Genomic DNA, 20,670 nt, shown 5'->3' with positions numbered 1-20,670 from the left:
TTATCAATAAGAGTAGGGGTTCTAGATTGGGGTAAGTGTATCAAACTAACAATCAGGTCATACTTAAAGTACAAAAGTGGTGTCTTAAGGCAACTTACTAACTATGGGAACAAATCTCTTGCCCAGATTGCTCCAAGGCTATATGTTAAGATGCATGAAGACGAGAAATCAAAGGTGACTTCCGGTAACTTAAATCAACTACAAGATACTTTCTTCAGCAGCAAGTGCTTATAATCTAATCAGTCTTGCTAATTGATTGATACTCTCCTTTGATCCTGAGAAAATTTAAAACTGAGACCTCAACATCTCCAATTTCAAACCATTATTGTCGGCCTGAGGCCACAGCAATTCATTTCTTTGGTTCTTGATATTTTATTTCTTAAAAACGCAGCAAGAGCTAAAGATGAATACAGGGAGGAAAACTTGAACTCTATTCCCTCCCTGAAACTGTGCAAGCCAAGGTACTCAGACTCTGTTTTCATGTCATTTTTCCTGTTCAGTTCTTTTTTAAATATGAGAACAAAATTAAAGTTACTGATGTTTTTCTTCGACATGTTGTAAAACCAAGAACACATGTTGAAGGTGTTGCCTCATGTCAGTCCCAGCTGTCCCTTCCACGTGTCCAGCTGCTGCAGTGTGATGTTGTTTCCCCCACAAACAATCACCACCACCGACGTGACGCCCTCTGGCAGCCTGCCCTGGTCCTGCAGTCTGGAGATCACAGGACTGTAGATCGCGGCCAGCGCTGCACCGCATGCCGGCTCCACTAGGAGGCGCTCATCGTCTACATGCAGGGGGGAGATAGGACATTGTTCTTATGAAGCCCTGGTTACACATAGCCGAACATTGCTCCGAACCACTAGCAAACCAAGCTGGCGGTAGGTCGGGAGCATTCTGAGCAGTTTTAGATTAAGAGTGGCAAACACATCGTGATCACTACTGACTTACTCCTAATCACCAGCCAACCCATTCCAGACCTCCCTCTCCATGTGTGAGTATGTGTGTATGTGCTTGAGTCGGTGTGTGTGTGCGTGTGTGTGTATGTGTGTGTGTGTGTGTATGTGTGTCTGTGTGTGTGTGTGCATGTGTGAGTGTGCATGTGTGAGTGGACTGCATAATCAAGAAGTCGTGGATGGATCTTCATCACAATTGGTGTGTTCGTTGGTGTCTGCAACGTGATGAAACAATTAGATTATGGGCCCCCTGCAGGCCTTCCATGGTACTGTAGGAGGACTTCCAGTTCTTATATCTCGCAAATCTATTTACTCTTATTCATAGGTTCAGCTGTAAAGTACATAAATTTGTAGAACCAGGGCCGCACAACTATCTGGTGGCTATTACTAAGGGCTAGCCCTGCTGACAAGAAGATACAGAATGTTGAAGTGGAACATTAAAGATTTTAAATATTTGTATACCTGCAGACAAATCTACAATTATTGCACTTCACATGTATAATGGCAGGGAAACATTTTGACAATAGGTCTCCTTATATTTGAAAGGCTACAAAAAAACATCTAAGCCGTGTATCTATAACTATAATCATTATCAGCATAAGACATTTACCTGATAATCAGAATTGAAAATGATAACACTTTATAATACGTAAAAATCCTTCAGCAAGGACCCCATAGCTCCCACACTGACCTAGGAATTTTGCACAGGCCCCCACAGCCTCCTCATCAGGCACTACTACAGAGTGTATGGGGTGCTGCTTGCTGAGGTTGAAAGCCTCCTGGGCCACTGTTTTGGCCCCCAGGCACTTGGCAACACTGTGGCGAATTGTAAAAATGTAACATTATCTATATAGCACAAATTGTACAAATTGTAATACTGTAGCAAATATAAAAAAATGTAACACTGTAGCAAAGTGGAAAATGTAACACTGTGACAAAGAGTAGAAAATGGAACACTGTAGCAGACTGTATAAAATACAAGACTGTAGCAGACAATAAAATGTCAGACTAAAACTGATATTTGTGATAAATTGAATGCTGAAGGAATGAAGCAGGAGGCAACAAGGTAAGTCCTGAAGGTTTCTGTATCAAAATTGAGGCGATATGAAATGAAAACATTGCTCACCATCAACGGCAGATAGAGGACACAAAACACACTGATTTTACTTCACATGGAAACAACATGCAGCTCTGCCCACCTGGTAATGTCAGGAATGGTCACCAGCTTCCCAGCAGTCACTGCTGCATTGAAGCTGTCCGCCCCCTTGGTTTCCATGGCAACCACGGGGACATCCGCCCAGCCGACCTTCCTGAGTCCGGCGACGACCCCGCACAGTAGCCCCCCTCCCCCCACAGACAGTATGATAGCCCCAGGCTTCTCCTGTAGCGTCTCAGCGATCTCCTCCACCAGGCTGGCATGGCCTTCCCTGCAACAACACACTGTCAGTGTCACATCTCCTGCTCTAACCCCCCTCCCCACAGCAGCCCCCCTCCCCCGCACAGCCCCCCTCCCCCCACAGACAGTATGATAGCCCCAGGCTTCTCCTGTAGTGTCTCAGCGACCTCCTCCACCAGGCTGGCATGGCCTTCCCTGCAACAACAACACAGTGTCACATCTCCTGCTCTAACCCCCCTCCCCACAGCAGCCCCCCTCCCCCGCACAGCCCCCCTCCCCCCACAGACAGTATGATAGCCCCAGGCTTCTCCTGTAGTGTCTCAGCGACCTCCTCGACCATGCTGGCATGGCCTTCCCTGGAACAGCAACACAGTGTCACATCTCCTGCTCTAACCCCCTCCCCACAGCAGCCCCCCTCCCCCCACAGCAGCCCTCCTCCCCCCACAGCAGCCCCCCTCCCCCGACAGCAGCTCCCTCCCCCCACAGCAGCCCCCCTCCCCCGCACAGCCCAACTCCCCTGCACAGCAGCCCCCCTCCCCCACAGCAGTCCCCCTCCCCACAGCAGCCCCCTCCCCCACAGCAGCCCCCTCCCCCGCACAGCAGCCCCCCTCCCCCACAGCAGCCCCCTCCCCCCACAGCAGCCCCCCTCCCCACAGCAGCCCCCCTCCCCACAGCAGCCCCCCTCCCCCCACAGCAGCCCCCCTCCCCACAGCAGCCCCCCTCCCCACAGCAGCCCCCCTCCCCCCACAGACAGTATGATAGCTCCAGGCTTCTCCTGTAGAGTCTCAGCGATCTCCTCCGCCAGGCTGGCATGGCCTTCCCTGCAACATCAACACAGTGTCACATCTCCTGCTCTAACCCCCCTCCCCACAGCAGCCCCCCTCCCCACAGCAGCCCCCCTCCCCCACAGCAGCCCCCCTCCCCCACAGACAGTATGATAGCCCCAGGCTTCTCCTGTAGCGTCTCAGCAATCTCCTCCACCAGGCTGGCATGGCCTTCCCTGCAACATCAACACACTGTCACATCTCCTGCTCTAACCCCTCTCCCCACAGCAGCCCCCCTCCCCCACAGCAGCCCCCTCCCCCCACAGCAGCCCCCCTCCCCACAGCAGTCCCCCTCCCCACAGCAGCCCCCCTCCCCCCACAGACAGTATGATAGCCCCAGGCTTCTCCTGTAGTGTCTCAGCGATCTCCTCCACCAGGCTGGCATGGCCTTCCCTGCAACAACACCACAGTGTCACATCTCCTGCTCTAACCCCCCTCCCCACAGCAGCCCCCCTCCCCCCACAGACAGTATGATAGCCCCAGGCTTCTCCTGTAGTGTCTCAGCGATCTCCTCGACCAGGCTGGCATGGCCTTCCCTGGAACAACAACACACTGTCACATCTCCTGCTCTAACCCCCCTCCCCACAGCAGTCCCCCTCCAGCAGCCCCCCTCCCCGCACAGCAGCCCCCCTCCCCCCAGCAGCCCCCCTCCCCCCACAGCAGCCCCCCTCCCCCACAGCAGCCCCCCTCCCCCCCAGCAGCCCCCTCCCCCCACAGCAGCCCCCCTCCCCCACAGCAGCCCCCCTCCCCCACAGCAGCCCCCCTCCACCCACAGCAGCCCCCCTCCCCACAGCAGCCCCCCTCCCCCGCACAGCCCCCCTCCCCCCACAGACAGTATGATAGCCCCAGGCTTCTCCTGTAGCGTCTCAGCGACCTCCTCCACCAGGCTGGCATGGCCTTCCCTGCAACAACACACTGTCAGTGTCACATCTCCTGCTCTAACCCCCCTCCCCACAGCAGACCCCCTCCCCAACAGCAGCCCCCTCCCCCGCACAGCAGCCCCCCTCCCCCGCACAGCAGCCCCCCTCCCCACAGCAGCCCCCTCCCCCCACAGCAGCCCCCCTCCCCCGCACAGCCCAACTCCCCTGCACAGCAGCCCCCCTCCCCCACAGCAGCCCCCCTCCCCCACAGCAGCCCCCACTGTCTGTGCTGTCACGTTGCCTGCAGTACATGCACTACTCCCCCACACAGAGTAACCCCCCTCCCCAGAGTAACCCCCCCTACCCCCTCCATGGCTTTCCTCAAAGCTCAGTAACAACAAAAGTTTCTTGGTCACCATACTATCATCACAATTCTACTAAACACAAAGATAGCCCCCGTCATTACCAGATGACAGGGTGGTCGAACGGAGGGATGTACACGAAGCCAGGCTGCTGGGCCAGCTTCAGGGTGTGCTGGTTGGAGTCGTCCCATACCTGAGGGGGGGGGGGGCAAGGAGTTAGCTCGAGTATGTCTTACTGTGAGGCAAGGAGTTACAAATCGTCTTAACAGCACTCAGAGTATGAATAAAAAGACTCTTTGTACAACCGACGTTTCAGTGGCCATCTTTCAGCTTCCTCTGAATTGACAGACGGTCACAAAAACATCGGTGTGAATAAAACAAGGTTGTACAAAGAGTCTTCTTATTCAGTGACTTAAACAACCTGATGAAACTAAAATTCACAGAAGCACTTACACTTCTAAAGTATGTCTTACTCTGTCTTACAGCACTGAGAATGTCTTACTGAGGCAATCTGTCTTTACTGAACATGACAAGCCGAAGAAAGATGTTTATGTTTATAGGGGTCAAAGGTTACAGGTCATCCTACTGATTAAAACAGACATCAAAGCAAGGTGATAACAGGACTGTCCAGTCAGCTTGTATTCAAAAGTGATTTTGTTAGCAAAATCCGTGTCAAACCCACTTTTTTACTGCGAGGATTTAAGGCAGCCATATTGTAAAAAGTATTTTGACCTTCCCCACGACCTCTACGGTGGCGCCCTCCCCGCGCAGCCGCTCCACCGTGAAGGTCGGCGTGCTCTCCGGGACGATGATGGTTGCCGGGACGCCCAGCTTCCTGGCCGAGTACGCGGCCGCGAGTCCAGCATTCCCGCCTGCATGGGCAGAAATAAGATGCCATTGTTATTTCATTGGTTGGTTCTGGGATATAGGAAAATACTGCTTAACTGGAAAATCATCACGAAAACATAGTTATTCAGACGAAAAACGTTCTCAGAAAGTCTATACACTTTAAGACAAAGCTTCAGCGAATGAATATGCAATAAAGATGGTTGTTCATCAATATCAGATCAGATTTAAGTGTTCCTCCCAGTCGTGTTTTCCAAATAAGAGAACCAAGGAAATTCAGTTGTGTTGTCTAAGAAAGAGTAAAAAGAGGATCTGGAGCTTTATAGGGTTTTACTAGCCTCCGATCGTAACCTCCTTGCTCCGATGCAGACTCCTCCCGACTGTTTTCTTTTTCAAGTTATTGTTTTTATACTATTACATTTCTTTTCTAATTGCTGGCCGGGAAGGCAACAACAACAAGAAAAAAATGTAATAGTAAAACTGGAACTTAGAAAATGAAAACAGCCGGACGGAGTCTGCAACGGAGGCTAGGGTTTTACAGAGAAATTTGGAAAATCAAAAAGGAAGAAAAACACTCATTTGACAGTATCTTTGAAACAAGTATTTAACTAATTGTGACCCAAGCATCACATGACTAACCTGAGGAACAGACAAAGTGTTTGGCCCCTTCCTTCAGAGCCTGAATAAAACAAAAAACAAACAAACAATAAACAAACAAATAGATAAAACACAGAGGTGATTTCACATTTTCAGGATAATTCAATTAATCTCTCCGTACTAAAATCACTGGAAGCCATTATACCACCACGCCACGGCGAGTAGTACTAACAGAATGCCTCAGAGTCACGTGGGGTCAAAGTACACGGTGTGGTGAGTGACAACCACCAAAACTCTTGATTTAAAGTTATACGTCAAGTGAAGGTCATTGACTGACCTTCTGACAAAGATGGCTGATTCCGCGGATTTTGAAGGTCGCGGACGGCTGCACGTTCTCCAACTTGAGGTACACGGTGATCCCAGCATGCTTTGAGAGCGGGTGGCTCTCGAGCAGGGGCGTGTTGATGTACAGTCTGTCCTTGTAGCTCATTGGTCGAGAGGTGCCGCGTCCTACCTAATATGGACGTGACGAAGCAATGACAGTTCCAGCATTAAGAACATGGAATATCTTACAGGAAAAAAAAGCTGGAGGATTCTACTTGAGAAACTGGATATCACTCAAACTCTCTGAGACCCCATCAAATTACACAGCATTAACATCATACAATAAGACATGGCAAAGCTAACAATATCTCGGAATCTTTTGTCTATATAGTATATAATCCACAAATTCACAAACACGGTGACATACAGGCCCTGATCTTGGCAAAGGTAACTTCAGTTATGTTACTGGTCAGTTGAAGCCCTGCTGGGTAATGAAGCTGTTATATAATGATTCATTCGAGCAACCAACAAACCCACCAACCAAATAAACAAGCAAATTTACTGTCATGTGCTATATGATCTGTGCTGGGAGATACCAAATTAGAAGTACTCCGCCCCCTTTTAATGGCACCGGCCACTGAGCACTGTTCCGTTCCCCCCGCCCACAACACGTGGCACTAACGTAACGATCAATGCTACAAGTATTCAAACTCTGACGTAGTTTGTGAGCCGGACATGTCAAGGTAAACACCAAGTTGCCGCTATATGGTTGCCTTGCGCCGCTGAAAACCAGGTCAGGGTTGGAACAGATCGCAAACCTCTGAAGAACCAGTGTTTTCAAAAGAATGATTTCTCCGATTAAACCTCCTTGCTCCGATTCACAGATTTTGTTTCGCTAACGTTACTAACCTGATGTAGTCAAGTTCTGGCGTAACTCTGAACCGGACACACGTATAAAAGGGGGGGGGGGGTCATAAAAGGTAAACAGTAAGGGAACACAGTACCGCAGCTTGTACCCCTAGAAATCCAGGTCAGGGCGGAACAGATCCACAGCTGTCGGCACACTTCCCACCGGGGCAAGCTGCACTGATCTCGTAACGTGGAGACTTTAGCGAACTCTAACGCCGCACAGAGACGACAGAAACTGCCGGGTCCCAAAAATGTCCGGAGGTGTGTAGTTTGTAGTTCTGGAGAGTTATTTTGAGCTCAGCTGATCGGTGCATGCAGACTGGTGGGGTCACCTGGGGGTCAGCTGGAGCAGGGAACGAGAGCTGTCACGTGACGCAGCTCTCCGTCCCAGGACAAGTAGAGACAGCTATGCTGTTTGATAATTTTTGGCCAACTATTAGGACATCTTACTTGGAGCCATGACATAGAAATAGCGAAGCTTTAATGTAGATGGTTTGGTGTCAGAAAGAAGACATCGAGGGAAATGCTGAGGATCGAGCCACCAAACACCCCCATGATCTTTTACATGTGGTACGTTCCATCACTGTGGTCACAGTCCCAAAGCAGATGTTTGGGGTGACGATCGCACCGTTTTTCTGACTCGCTGGTTTCTTTGAGTGGATGTCAGCGTAGCTAGCTTGACTAAATCGCCCTTTGTTTCATTCTTTCGCCCTTCTAACAGCCTTCCAGGTATTTATAGAGCCATGAACAGTGAGAGTTTGAGCAAGTTTGAGTTACACAGGCCTCAAATATTAAGAATGTTACGATCTTCCTCCCTAACGTCTGCTTGAAGATGTGTAATCGACACCACACTATGCGCGGGGGTTCCCCGGATAGTTCCCTACACGACAGCCAATCAGCGCTCAGCTTTCCCACACCACAGCCAATCAGCGGGCTGCTTCCGTCCCACGTAAAAAAACAGACCCGAAACTGACTTCCTTAATTCCCGGTACTGGGAGCAAACCGCACGGTCAAGTAAACAGCTCGACAGAGATGATTAGCGGCTGAACACCTTGTCCAAGGCAAGTCGACTGTTGTGGTACGTCTTGGTGATTTCTGTGACGATTCGTGGCGCTCTGTGAACGTTTTGTAGCAGTCGAGAGGCGCACTACATTCTGTCACGCACGACTCTGACTGACTTTGCTTTTATAGTTCCGCTTTCTCGACTGCAAGATCGTCTTCAGGATTTTAGCCACGAACGTTAACTTTCTTCCCCCTACCGTGCCACCAGATTGGCTCCTAGGTAGGGTGTTTGGGACTCGGACCGAGAAAGAACAAACCGGGGAAGACTTGGGCCGAGTTGGACGCGACAAGGAAGTTGTTAAAAACCCCTCGGTGAAGATCGTCTCCGCAGTGTGTCTCAGACCCCCCGCCTGTCAGCCCCCGGACGGCACCGCGGACCGCGGACTAACAGCGACTTGCACGTGAACTTGGGAAGTTGAGATTCTACACGTCACATTCTGCGACGGACACAGAAGCAGTTGTTCCTCTTTCTCAGCTTGCAATTGTACGTAAAAGGGTGATTTTGGACTTGGGAGAACTTGAAGAACTCTACTCTACTTGAAGAAAAAAGGTTTCGCACACAAACAAGGTAAGTCAGACCGGATATATGATCTGTGAGAGGACTTTTTCACAGGTGGTTGCTCGGAGACAGCATGCAGCATACATAGCAGTGATTTTAAACTTCCTTATCACAGGATCAGTCAAATGATTTTTCTAGCTGCTTTAATATTAGCAAGGAGGTTAAATATTTAACCTCCTTGATATTAGCAAAGCCAGAAGGGCTCATATTACTGTAAACCTCGAAATGTTCACGGTGGTTTTATGTTCGCGGTGAGCTCTCCACCGCGAATTTATGATACAACAAATGAGAATTTTCAATTTATCAATACTAACAGTAAACTACAGAATTGTTTCAACCACAAATTTCAAACACTCCGAAAACCTAAAACCTTTTCCTACTACTGCTAAAGTAAATGGATTTACTGTAATCATCAGAGACATCTCTAATTGCAGAAACCCTTGAAACAGCTTGCCATTCGACAACTGAAAAATCATAACAATTGTAAAAAAAACAAAAGAAATAACATATTTTCAGTCAACAGACAGACAGAAGTGAGAGGAGTTATAGAGAAATATTATTTGGTCTGCTGCAGATGTAGAAAGGGGAAGTTGGGTCCATTTCCCATTTCACAATGTCTGGGCATGTTGGTGTGAACACGGTTTTGAAACTTGGTAGTCGTGATGTTGCCTGGAGGAGTAGATTAGTCATGAGCCTTGATAACAGACATATTTTGCCAGGGAATGTATAGAAACAGGAAGTGGGCACTATTTCCTATTTACAAACCTGCAAACATTTTGCAAGCTCTTTGGAAGTGAGGCTAGGGCTGGGCTAGCCTCTACTAGGCCCCGCGGATGGCTGGAAAAATAGTAAGAATACTATAGGCCAAATAGAGTGAATATGTATGCTATATGGAGTTGGCTACGGAGAGAGGGTCCAATATGCCATCCACTTCTATAGCTGACTAACTCCTCTGGCATGTTTAGCATCTATTTGGCCAATTTCTATGATTTTTCCAGCGACCTGTGGAGCCTGGTAGAGCCTACATTTATAGGGCCATATGCCAACTTTCAGTTTGTTATGTGTCTTTTGTAGTACCTGATGTAAGTGTAAAGACATGTTTATGTATTTATTAGGAATAAGATCATGTTATTCTGTATCTTTGATATATTTTGTCTGACCCTTCCCTCATGACCTGAATAAATAGCGGCCTGCAGGCAGATTTCAGTTTTTTTTCATGAATTAAAGCATATAGACTCAACTCTTCTTTATATCCATCTATAGAACACATCAACACTGACAGCTATGGACATTGGAGAGCTGATCATCAATGCAGAAAGAGAAGAGGAGGAGGAGGAGGAGGCTGGGGAACAGGAAGAGCAGGAGCAAAACCTGCCCAATGGACATGTACTGCGGCATGATCATCGGCGCCCCCTGGTGAATGGGAACGGCCTTGCAGACCTCATCATGAATGCTGAGCCATATGATGATGATGAAGCAGTACGACAGCGCCACCTAGAGGATGGGAACGGCCCTGCAGGCCTCATCATGAACGCTGAGCCGGACGATGACGAAGCAGAGCAAGAGCGCCACCTAGCGAACGGCCACCTACAGCTGCAGGACGACCAGGAAGATGCTGGGGACGTCCGTGAGGGGGCAGAGGCTGAGGGGGGGTACCAGAACGGGGACCCCCCTGCGGTACCGGCGGAGGAGGGGGAGGAGGGGGATGGGGAGCAGCGAGAGGAAGTGAATGAGGAGGAGGTGAAGAGGAGGGAGGAGAAGAGGAAATGCAAGAGGCTGTACATGTAAGAACAACAGAGAATAGATTTGATTTGATTTGATTTTTATTCGACTGTAGAGAAGTACAGCCAGGACTACCCAGCTAGCCAAAGGCTATTACAAAGAGTTAGCCCTGGGAACAGTATTCAAAGTTCAATACAAATTAAACTTTCACAAAGTGCATCATGCAAACACATGTGTCACATAGAGGCGGACACAAAACACAAAGTAAAATTACATAGAAGAAACAAAATCAACAAAAACCATCACAAGACTGAAGCGCGTATGGAAAAAAAGTGCACGAGACTAAGCTGAAAAGCTATACTACTAGTCTAGTATATAAATCGTTAACAATGCCAAGCCAAAACTTAGGTTCATATTACCTAATAGATCTACTGTTTGTTTATGAAACTTTGTACTTTTTTACGCCAATAAAGTTAATAAGACCAGAAAGGGTAGCAGTAGGGGTACAATGAAGAATTTGAAATTTGAAAAAAAAAAGGATGTGTAACCGTTGCCCGTTTCCCTGCAGCTCGATCTGGGGCGTGTCGTTAACTGTTTGTTTGTTAAACTTTGTTAAAAACCAATACACTTGATAAGACCAGAAAGGATGGTATTAGGGTTGTATGGAGTATTTGAAATTTGAAAAAAAAACACGATCATCCCTGCTTCATGTGTTGTGGTGGCACAATCGCCACACCACCAAGGGATGACCCTTACAGGTTTATCTGAGGTCATCTAGAAAGATAACATTGAAGAGGGTGAGTGTGGAGTAATGTGGGACATCACCTTGTTCTTACACCCTATTCTTCCGGCACCCCTATATGTTCATGACACCCCTATGTTCCAATGTAACTAGTTAGGGTCAGGGTTAAGGGGTGTGTGAAACATACGGGTGTAATAAGCTGTTGCCTTTTCCCTTGCAGTTCCATCTGGGGCGTGTCGCTGGGGTTCATGCTGGTGTACGCCTGTCACCATGGCAACCTCAACCTGGAGAAGATTCTGAACGAGGCCAAAGGTCGCGGCCACGACACCACCTCCATGCTCTTCGGTCTCGGCGCTGCCTCGTGCTTCTTCGCCGTGATTCCCGTCAAGTGGATCGGCGCCAAGTGGGTCTCCTTCCTCGGCCTGGGTGAGTTTCCTGTAACACATGTAACAGGCCAGAACACACCAGGCCTGACATTATAGGGGCACCTTCTGGGCTGTTAAACACCAGGGCGAGTGGGTCTTCTTCCTCGGCCTGGGTGAGTTTCCTCGCCAGATTATACCCTGGTACAATCGTACTTTCCTTGGACTGGGCGATTTATCCTGTACCAGTGTAAAAGTACTGTACTTGAAACTCGTTACAACCAAGTACAGTGGACGCATCCTCATTAGATAGCTTTAAACATTGCATGCAGTTAGATATGCGAAGGTTAGACGTGACAGGCCGTTCAGTGTAATATAACCAGCTGCTGCCGGGCCGCGTGCCTGCGAAGCTGTTGTGTTACGCCGAATGGCGGTTATACCAGCTATATAGATATAGATAGATATAGAAAAGGCCAGAACACTACCCCAGACAGATCATACCTCACGTGATATGGCCTGTCACTGACAACTTCTGTCAGAGAGTATCAGATCTAGAGACATCCCTGGCTAAACATGTGGATTATGACTGGTACATTTCTTTGTTAACCTGTGATGATGGTTGATTTTGAGAGAGAAGAAATGTGTTTTTTGAAACAAATAACACCTGCTTCTGGGGTTGAGTCCCCTTTTAAAGCCAGGTACACAGAGGGCAAACAAGAGTACTTGTCTAGTCAAGTCTTTTATTGTAAGATTGACTTTTCATACATCCGTTATCGTTACATGGCGTCTGTCTTCTCTGTCACGACCAGTGGAAGAGTCTTCAGTGAGCTTAACTCAGGTTCAAGAATCAAGATCATTTTTTCACTTTTATCACCTTTCTTTTCTGTCACGGGTAATTGTACATTCTCTCATATATTACCTTATGTGTTATTTTCCCCAGGGTTCATCACGATCTTCACGGCGCTCTACTACATGCCGGACAGCCCGTACACGCAGAACGTGGCCGCGGCGCTGGCCGGTCTGGCCACCGGGCCGGTGTGGGCCTCGCAGGGCCGCCTGGTCACGCTGACCGCCATCCGCTACGGCCGGCTGACCGACACAGTCGCGCACCAGGACACCTTCATCTGCAGGTTCAACGGCATCTTCTTCTTCCTCTTCCAGGTGAGAAAGGGAAAGTCATCACTTCCAGGTGAGAATTAAGAAAGTGAAAGTCAACACATCCAGGTGAGACATTAGAAAGTGATCACTTCCAGGTGAGAATTTAGAAAGTGAAAGTCATCACTTCCAGGTGAGAACTTGGAAAGTGAAAGTCATCACTTCCAGGTGAGAAAGTGAAAGTGATCACTTCCAGGTGAGACATTAGCAAGTGAAAGTCATCACATCCAGGTGAGACATTAGAAAGTGATCACTTCCAGGTGAGAATTTAGAAAGTGAAAGTCATCACATCCAGGTGAGACATTAGAAAGTGATCACTTCCAGGTGAGAATTTAGAAAGTGAAAGTCATCACATCCAGGTGAGACATTAGAAAGTGATCACTTCCAGGTGAGAATTTAGAAAGTGAAAGTACATGATCCCTTTGATGGATGGATTGATTAGATACTTAATTAACTAACCTTCCCAGATGAAATGATTCAATCTACACATGTATAACCTCAGTAAGTTTGTAGTGGTCAGGTTTGATTAGCTGAATGATTGATTGACCAATTGAATGATTGATTGATTGATTGATTGATTGATTGATTGATTGGAAAGTTAATTGATGAGTTTGACCTCTGCAGATGGCGCCCACGTGGGAGAACCTGGCCTTCTCGCTGCAGTTCGTTTTCCGTAACGACACCATGGACGTCTACAGCCTCCGGGAGCAGGTCGGCAACCTCACCTGTGGGTAAGTAAACAAACAAACAAACAAACAGACGTCTACTCTCCAGGAGCAGGCCTGACATTCGGTCGAGTAAACAAACAGACAGATCAAAAACAAATGAGCAGGATGGTAGAAAAGGATTAATTGATTTCTCTGCACATGGCTAATTATGAGCTTAGATCCTGAAACACAAGTTTGAATCCCTCTAGCGGCCTTTGTCTTAACTGCAGGTTGACAGGAGTCTCAGTTCTTGTCAAGGGTAAAAATTATCTACGGGACCACCAAAAAGTGGTCACATTCAGGCAATATGGTCCTTAGGTATTAGTCTCTACCAGACTAACTCTGCCGGCTATAGAGAGAATTGTTGCCAGGGTTTCACTTGCAGGCTCCGTAGGATTGCAGATTGGACCCTCTCTCTGTAGCCGACTCCTTCATACAATTCTCTCTACTTGGCCAATTTCTACTATTTCCCCAGCGATCCGTGGGGCCTGGTAGAGGCTACTTAGGAAGAGCTGGTTACATGTACAAGTTTGACTGCATTTCAACGACCAGGAGCGATGATGATGTCAATGTATTTATAGTTCATGGACAGTCTGATAAGTAAGGTTCCAGTGCTGCTACTTACTGATACTGTTACTAATACTGTCACTTCCCCCCACCTCTACAGGAGGGGAAACGTGCGTTACGACATGGTGTGCAGCTGGGGGGAACGGCGGAACGAGTGCCTGGTCCCGTTCATCGACAGCGCGCTCGTCACCTTCTGCATCGTCAGCATCCTCCTGTTCCTGGGGGTCGTCGGCATGACAACCAGCCTCCTCATGACCCGCAAACTCACCCGCAGTACAGAGGACTCACGCAACCAGATGAAGGTGGGTCGGATGATAAACAGACATCAAAAAGAAAAGCAAACAAGCAAGCCAAATCCTGCATCATTCTAAAGTCACGTGTATGTCAGTGTAAAAGCAACGTACAGATAGTTTGACAATTTAATGATGCCATCAGCAAACTCTTCTGTTCTCAGTCAGCTGCTACTTTTCCATTCAGTATTCTCTGCACTAGTAATAATAGCATTATGAACACACAATTATTACATATTTTGCTCTGTATTTGGCCTTACAAAATTTAATTTGTTGGTTTTTAATGGACTTAGCAGGGTTGGTCTGATAGGTTTGCAGGTATTTCAGCAAATTGTGATAGAAAAATCATCACCTGCCATTCAATATATTTTGCTTGTCAGCCAAGAATAGGTTTTAAGATTTCCCTGTATTTTCTGCCAGGTCCAGCGCTATTTCTGGCTGATCGTGACGAAGATCCCGCGCATGTGGGGCGAGTGGCGTCTGCGGCTGCTGATCCCTCTCATCGTCTTCACAGGCATGCAGCAGGCCTTCGTCTTCATCGACTTTGCTGATGTAAGTACTGAACCCTAACCCCTGACCCTAACCCTAACCCCTAAACCTTACTCTAACCCATCATCTTCACAGGCATGCAGCAGGCCTTCGTCTTCATCGACTTCGCTGATGTAAGTACTGAACCCTAACCCTAACCCCTGACCCTTAAACCCTAACCCCTAACCCTTACCCAAACCCATCATCTTCACAGGCATGCAGCAGGCCTTCGTCTTCATCGACTTCGTTGATGTAAGTACTGAACCCTAACCCCAATCTGAACCCTAACCATAACCCTTACCCTGACCCCTAACTCCAAACCCTAACCCTTACCCCCAACCCCAACCCATCGTCTTCACAGGCATGCAGCAGGCCTTTGTCTTCGTCGACTGTCGCAGATGAGTTTTCATTTGAATATCTCTCTCCCTCAAGTTTAGCGGTTTACAGACACTGGGAAAAGCAGGAAAACGGAGACAACAATGACACACAGCTCAGTACAGCACCGCCCTTGTGCACCACCTGGTGGGGGAAGGACTTTAACTTTAACACGATTAACAATTACTGTCACAGATGAACTTTAGTATCTTTAATCTTGTAACAAGTATTAACTGTAATTGCTAACACAAAAATTGGACTTACTTAAATTTTTGACTGTACAACACCAGTCTTTGTCCAGGAATGAGCAATCCACAGCTGAGATTTTGTGTTGGTAATTCAACAGTTAAAACTTGTTTCAGAATGACTTCTTTTTACATGTTCATGTAAATCATTAGGCAGTAGAAATACACCTAGGGGGCCTTGTATCCCATGATGCCTCACTCCCCCAGCAACCATGCTGGAAAACAGAATAAACCTGGATTCACTCACATCTACAGTCTCAATCCTTCCTGAATCTTGCATCTAACCTAAGCATCCATAGACATCAAAGCACAACACTTCTACCAACACAGATGAACTTGCAGGCTATTTTTAATCTTATTTTGCTGAAATTTCGACCATGTCTCCCCCTCCCCAGTCGTACGCGTTCTGCGGCACGGGCAGCATGTGGTCGGGCTTCATCATGGCGAGTTACGGCCTGTGCAGCGGCCTGGCGGCGCTGGTGATCGGCTACGCCCTACCTCGCGTGGGACGGCTGGGCATCGTGGCAGTCGGCGCAGCTCTCAATCTGGGTGAGAACTTTGGGCTTTGTTTCATTAACACAAGTCTAGATAATGGTATACTTATTACAGTAGAAACCAGTTAATTGCAATACGCTTTGTTGCAAAAACCGGCGAACTGCAAAGGATTGTGAAATCCCAAACCGTTTCCCATTAACGCCATTGTTTACCGAACCCCATATACGTCATGTACTTGTTACAAAAGCGGCCAAGTCTAACCGGGCAATAAAGGACTCAGACATTCAGTCATTGATTGATTGATTGATTGATTCCTTGTGCCTGATCACACCGCTGCTGTGGACACTGAGATCGTTCCTGCAGCAGAGAGACCCGGACCTGAGCCCTCTGTCTCCACTCAATCTTTGATTAATTCCTTCTGCCCTCAGCGCTACTGATCACCCTGCTGCTGTGGTCGCCTCAATCATTCCTGCTAAAGCGAGAGCCGGACCTGAGTCACCTGGGCCCCCCGTTCGTCGTTCCACCGAACATCGGAGCATTCTTCGCTGTCGTGGCCTGCCTCGGCGTGTGCGATGCCATTTGGCAGGTCTTCCTCAACAGTGAGTACTCAATTTTGGTAATTCCTGACCTGGCCGCTAGGAGGTTCAAAATCATGTCACTTCTCTCTGAGCACAAGAGCTATCAAACGACCAAAATTTGTGACCATAGTATCTCCAGAACATGAAATATCAAAATGATGACGATCATCTGGCAGGTCTTCCTCAAAAGTAAGTGAAAACAAATTCAAAAGATATATAAGAAAATGAAAAAAAATATAAAACGATGAAAAAGTAAGCACGTCGTCCCTTCATTTTAACCTTCATCTACTTATGAAAAACTGAAATCTGTCATCCACACCATGATGGAAGAGGTGTCAGAAAAGTATACTGTAATTCTTGATTTAATTTTAGCTGATTTAACGGTCACTAGTCAACCACTGAAATTTCATCATCGCTAATATTTGATCACTAATATCTGAGACAGTCATGTCTGTTCCCACCGTTAAAATCAAGTGCCGTGACCTACTCCATTTCCCCCAAACGCTATATTTTCCTGCCGCTATATTAAAGGGATTTACAGTAACTAGTAAAAGAAATGAAACAGAAAAAAATGGTAAGAAAATGAAATATACAAAATAATGAAAGTAAGATAACAAGAAAAATGTTCAGAAAGATTCTAGGCACGTCATTCTTTAGTGTGAGCCATTATCTACCTTTAAAATCTGTCGTTGAATGACAAGCATGCTGGGACAAACTTCAGGAACATTTTGTTGTCTTTCTCCTCAGGTCTGCTTGGGATCATGTTCTACCACAAGCGGACGGAGGTCGCCTTCTCCAACTTCCGCCTCTTCAGCATCATCGGGATGTCGCTCGCCTTCTGGTACAGAGACGGGTACGTTTCTTCATTGTGTACATGCGCCCCCTATCACCTTTGTTGTGTACTGCAGTTAAGCTCGCCTTCTGGTACAGAGACGGGTAAAGAGTTAGTCTTTTTCTACATGTGCCCCCTATCACTTCTGTTGTGTACTGCAGTTAAGCTCGCCTTCTGGTACAGAGACGGGTAAAGAGTTATCTTTCTACCTGTGCCCCCTATCACTTTTGTTGTGTACTGCAGTTAAGCTCGCCTTCTGGTACAGAGACGGGTAAAGAGTTATCTTTCTACCTGTGCCCCCTATCACTTTTGTTGTGTACTGGAGTTAAGCTTGCCTTCTGGTACAGAGACAGGTAAAGAGTTGATTCTCTTTCTACATGTGTGCATGTGCCCCGTCACTTTTGTTGTGTACTGCAACCAGATGTAAATGACACAAGTTTTTATATTTCATTAAACCTCCTAGACTTTAGGGATTAATTTTCAATACAAATGTTTTGTTTTCTGTGTGTCTGTAGACGGGATCTAGTCTTATTATCTCTAGTCTCAGATTGGTTATTATCTTGCACGATTGCCTAACTTTCAATCAAGGTGAATCAAAACATGCCGGCCTAAAAAAGACTATAATTGGGTAGGGAATTTCCCGAGCAGCCTTCGTAACCCCTGCTTCTCCTAATGGGTCAGTGAAGTCATGCTTGTCACAAGCATTGATGTTTCTGACCTACGGTAAAGAGATGCTGCTACAGTAACAATTAGTTCAGTGCTTAGAGGCGTGGCCCCCTATGGCCTTGCACTGAGCGAGTTCGTTAAAAAAAGGAAGTTTCTCCTTTAAAATGTTCATCTCTAAGAAGCAAGGAAATGAATTGGTTAAATGGCCTTACTTTTTTCTAAATCGTAAGAATGTTCTGTGGAACAGCTGACTCTCTAACTTTTCTGTTTTCCAGCTTCTCCATCCTGGTGAAGTTGAGTCTGCTGATCGCCATGTTCGTCATCTCTCTGGGGATGTACGGGCTGTTTGAGTGGAGGTGAGGGGACAGTCAACTTTTCAATAAAATCATACCAAACAAGCCACCAGGGGGCCCAAAATCTAATCATGTCAAGGTCTCAAGAACACCTAACAGGGCTCGAAATAGTGGGTGCATGTGCACCCAGTGCACCCAAAATTCGAGCTGTGCACCTAATTTTTGACTGTGGGTGCACCAGTGCACCTAGATATTTTTGTAGCCTATAGGGTTAAGGTACTATTGTACACTAGTATACAGAATATTCTTGAAATGTAAGTATAAAAAACAGCATGATAACTTTTTGCTGTACTTTATTTAATGTATTATTTGTTTGAAATTTTGAAGTTAGCTATAGAATTACAGATTGAAGTTCTTAAGAAAGGCAGCAGCGTTAAACTTTGTAATTACGTTCTGAAGAACATTCAACTTTATTTTATCTGGTGCACCCAATATTCTTTCTGTGCACCCAATTTTTTTAGTTGGGTGCACCAGTGCACCTATTCCCAAAGATGAATTTCGAGCCCTGGCCTAACCACATACCATGTTTGAAGACAATCCATCCAGGCATTCTCGAGTTATACTGTTAACAGACACACTAACACACACACGAATGCTGTGCAAAACATAACCTTCCGGCAAAGGTTATAACATCATTTTACTGTTATAGTAGCATCGTTCCCGCATGGTCGGAACGTTATGATTTTTATAGATTTTACAAACTGTATAATCTATAATGATAAAACTGCATCAGTTCTTTACATTTTATTAGCATGTTACAGGTGATGACTCATAGTATAAGCACAATTTAACATTCATCTTTTATACCAGGTACCGCAGCGTGCAGCAGCCCCTGAACCCTGAGCTGGATGAGGATGATGCGGAGGATGATGAGGATGATGGGGAGGACCGGGAGGATGACCTCCGTAACCCCGGCGCGCCCTGGCACCCCGACCCCAACATCAACTTCGACAACCTGCGTGAGGAGGCCAGGCAGGGGGGGCACCATGAGGGGGTCGACCTTGACGAAGATGACCCTGAGGTGGACCTTGAGTTTGACCCTGAGAACGACCCCATCATGGGTCGCAGGGCGATGATAGAAGAGGATGACATTGACCTTGAGAACGACCCAATTGTGGGTCGCAGGGCGATGATTGAGGACGACGAAGAGGAGCTGCTGAACAGGGGTCAAGGGGTCAGGGGTTTTAGGTTATTTGGGGGCAGAGGTCGGGAGGATGACATTGAGGTGTAGGGAGGAGTTTTCAGTACTTGAACTTCTCCCTGCGGACTCCTAACGTTACTGTAAGTCATAACAAATGTGCCACAGTGATTTGATGGACACAACAAATTAATTTGTTGGTTATCATATCTAAAAAATCATGCCAATCTGGAAAATTAACATGAAAACTGAGACAAAACCTTTGTTTCACCCTACAAGAACTGTTATTTTGCAACTATTATTATAGTTTTTATACTAACTGTGGATGCTAGAACTAAGTAAAATATTAACTGTACATGAACAAAGGAGTACATTGTTCTTGTATAGAGTCCTGAGCAAAGGGAAATCTCCATCTATATTTATCTTCTATATAGTGTTAATATGGAAGTGAAGTGTTGCAATGTAGAAAGGGTTGCTGCCAGTTTGTAATGCAGTTAAGACTTATTCAACTGCTAGAATGTGGAACAAATTCCCTTCACTTGAAAAGTATGTAATTCTCTGAGCATTTTGTTGTTTATTGTTAAAATGACATCCATTAGTGAATTACACGGATGCAATTCACTACTCTTCCTGGAGTCATATACATGATAACATATACATTACATTGGTACACATACACATAACATTTCATAGTATATACATATTTACACAATTTTGTCCAGAGTATATAAGTTTTAGGGACATTCAGGCTCCTGTGTTCAGTGATTTAACTGGATAACATTACTGATTATAGTGTCTGAGTATTACTTAGTGGCCCAAAGTTGTAGTGTTTTTTTTTCCTCTCTCTTTTTCTCTCGAGACCAAATTAAACTATGTGAAGTGCTGTCATACAATGGCAGAGTAGTTTGTTTAAAGTTTGTGTCATACATTTTACTGTAATTGTTACCAGGAATCATGAACATTTTGCATTGTGTAACAAATGATAGATAAATTTTGTACTTGTAGATAAATGAATTCTTTTACTTGATTCTCGCCCCTTTGGGTTTTTACAATTGTTTGGTGTCATAATGAACCGATGAGATGACAAAGTCATCGGCCTGTTGGTTATAAACAGATAACTACATGTTGCAAGGAGGTTTAAAACCACCTTGCATGTTGTAAGACTGTAAGTATAACTTGCAAGCTCATCAATAAAGTCAAAGACTTCAACAGCCGATTGCTTT

The 20,670-nt window shown here is 46.5% G+C and overlaps 2 protein-coding genes across 4 annotated transcripts; one reads left to right on the top strand and one right to left on the bottom strand.

Moving 5' to 3' along the window:
* Positions 1 to 433: 433 nt before the first annotated feature.
* Positions 434 to 6,382, bottom strand: LOC136424984 (L-serine dehydratase/L-threonine deaminase-like). The gene is made up of 7 exons (XM_066413660.1): positions 6,176 to 6,382; positions 5,881 to 5,920; positions 5,128 to 5,267; positions 4,500 to 4,588; positions 2,153 to 2,380; positions 1,645 to 1,769; positions 434 to 784 (listed from the first exon to the last, which is right to left on the bottom strand). Exons 1-7 carry the CDS (start codon positions 6,326 to 6,328, stop codon positions 591 to 593), a joined length of 969 nt encoding a protein of 322 aa, XP_066269757.1. The 5' UTR covers positions 6,329 to 6,382; the 3' UTR covers positions 434 to 590.
* A 1,657-nt stretch (positions 6,383 to 8,039) lies between these two features.
* LOC136424969 (protein unc-93 homolog A-like) lies at positions 8,040 to 20,661 on the top strand. 3 transcript variants are annotated; one of them, XM_066413636.1, is made up of 13 exons: positions 8,040 to 8,149; positions 8,342 to 8,701; positions 9,956 to 10,476; positions 11,377 to 11,582; positions 12,459 to 12,679; positions 13,298 to 13,404; positions 14,048 to 14,249; positions 14,658 to 14,789; positions 15,781 to 15,934; positions 16,309 to 16,479; positions 17,206 to 17,311; positions 18,232 to 18,312; positions 19,120 to 20,661. In XM_066413636.1, the coding sequence occupies exons 3-13, from the start codon at positions 9,977 to 9,979 to the stop codon at positions 19,538 to 19,540; spliced, it is 2,301 nt and encodes a 766-aa protein (XP_066269733.1). In that variant the 5' UTR covers positions 8,040 to 8,149; positions 8,342 to 8,701; positions 9,956 to 9,976; the 3' UTR covers positions 19,541 to 20,661. The 3 variants fall into 3 exon arrangements, with proteins under 3 accessions (XP_066269733.1, XP_066269726.1, XP_066269743.1); XM_066413629.1 differs by having other exon boundaries at positions 8,075 to 8,701; XM_066413646.1 differs by lacking the exon at positions 8,342 to 8,701 and having other exon boundaries at positions 8,079 to 8,149.
* The last annotated feature ends 9 nt before the right edge of the window (positions 20,662 to 20,670 follow it).

Source organism: Branchiostoma lanceolatum, chromosome 1 (genome assembly GCF_035083965.1).
Source record: "Branchiostoma lanceolatum isolate klBraLanc5 chromosome 1, klBraLanc5.hap2, whole genome shotgun sequence".
Taxonomy (NCBI): domain Eukaryota; kingdom Metazoa; phylum Chordata; class Leptocardii; order Amphioxiformes; family Branchiostomatidae; genus Branchiostoma; species Branchiostoma lanceolatum.
Note: the sequence above shows the minus strand (reverse complement) of the source record. Positions and strands in the feature narration are given on the sequence as shown.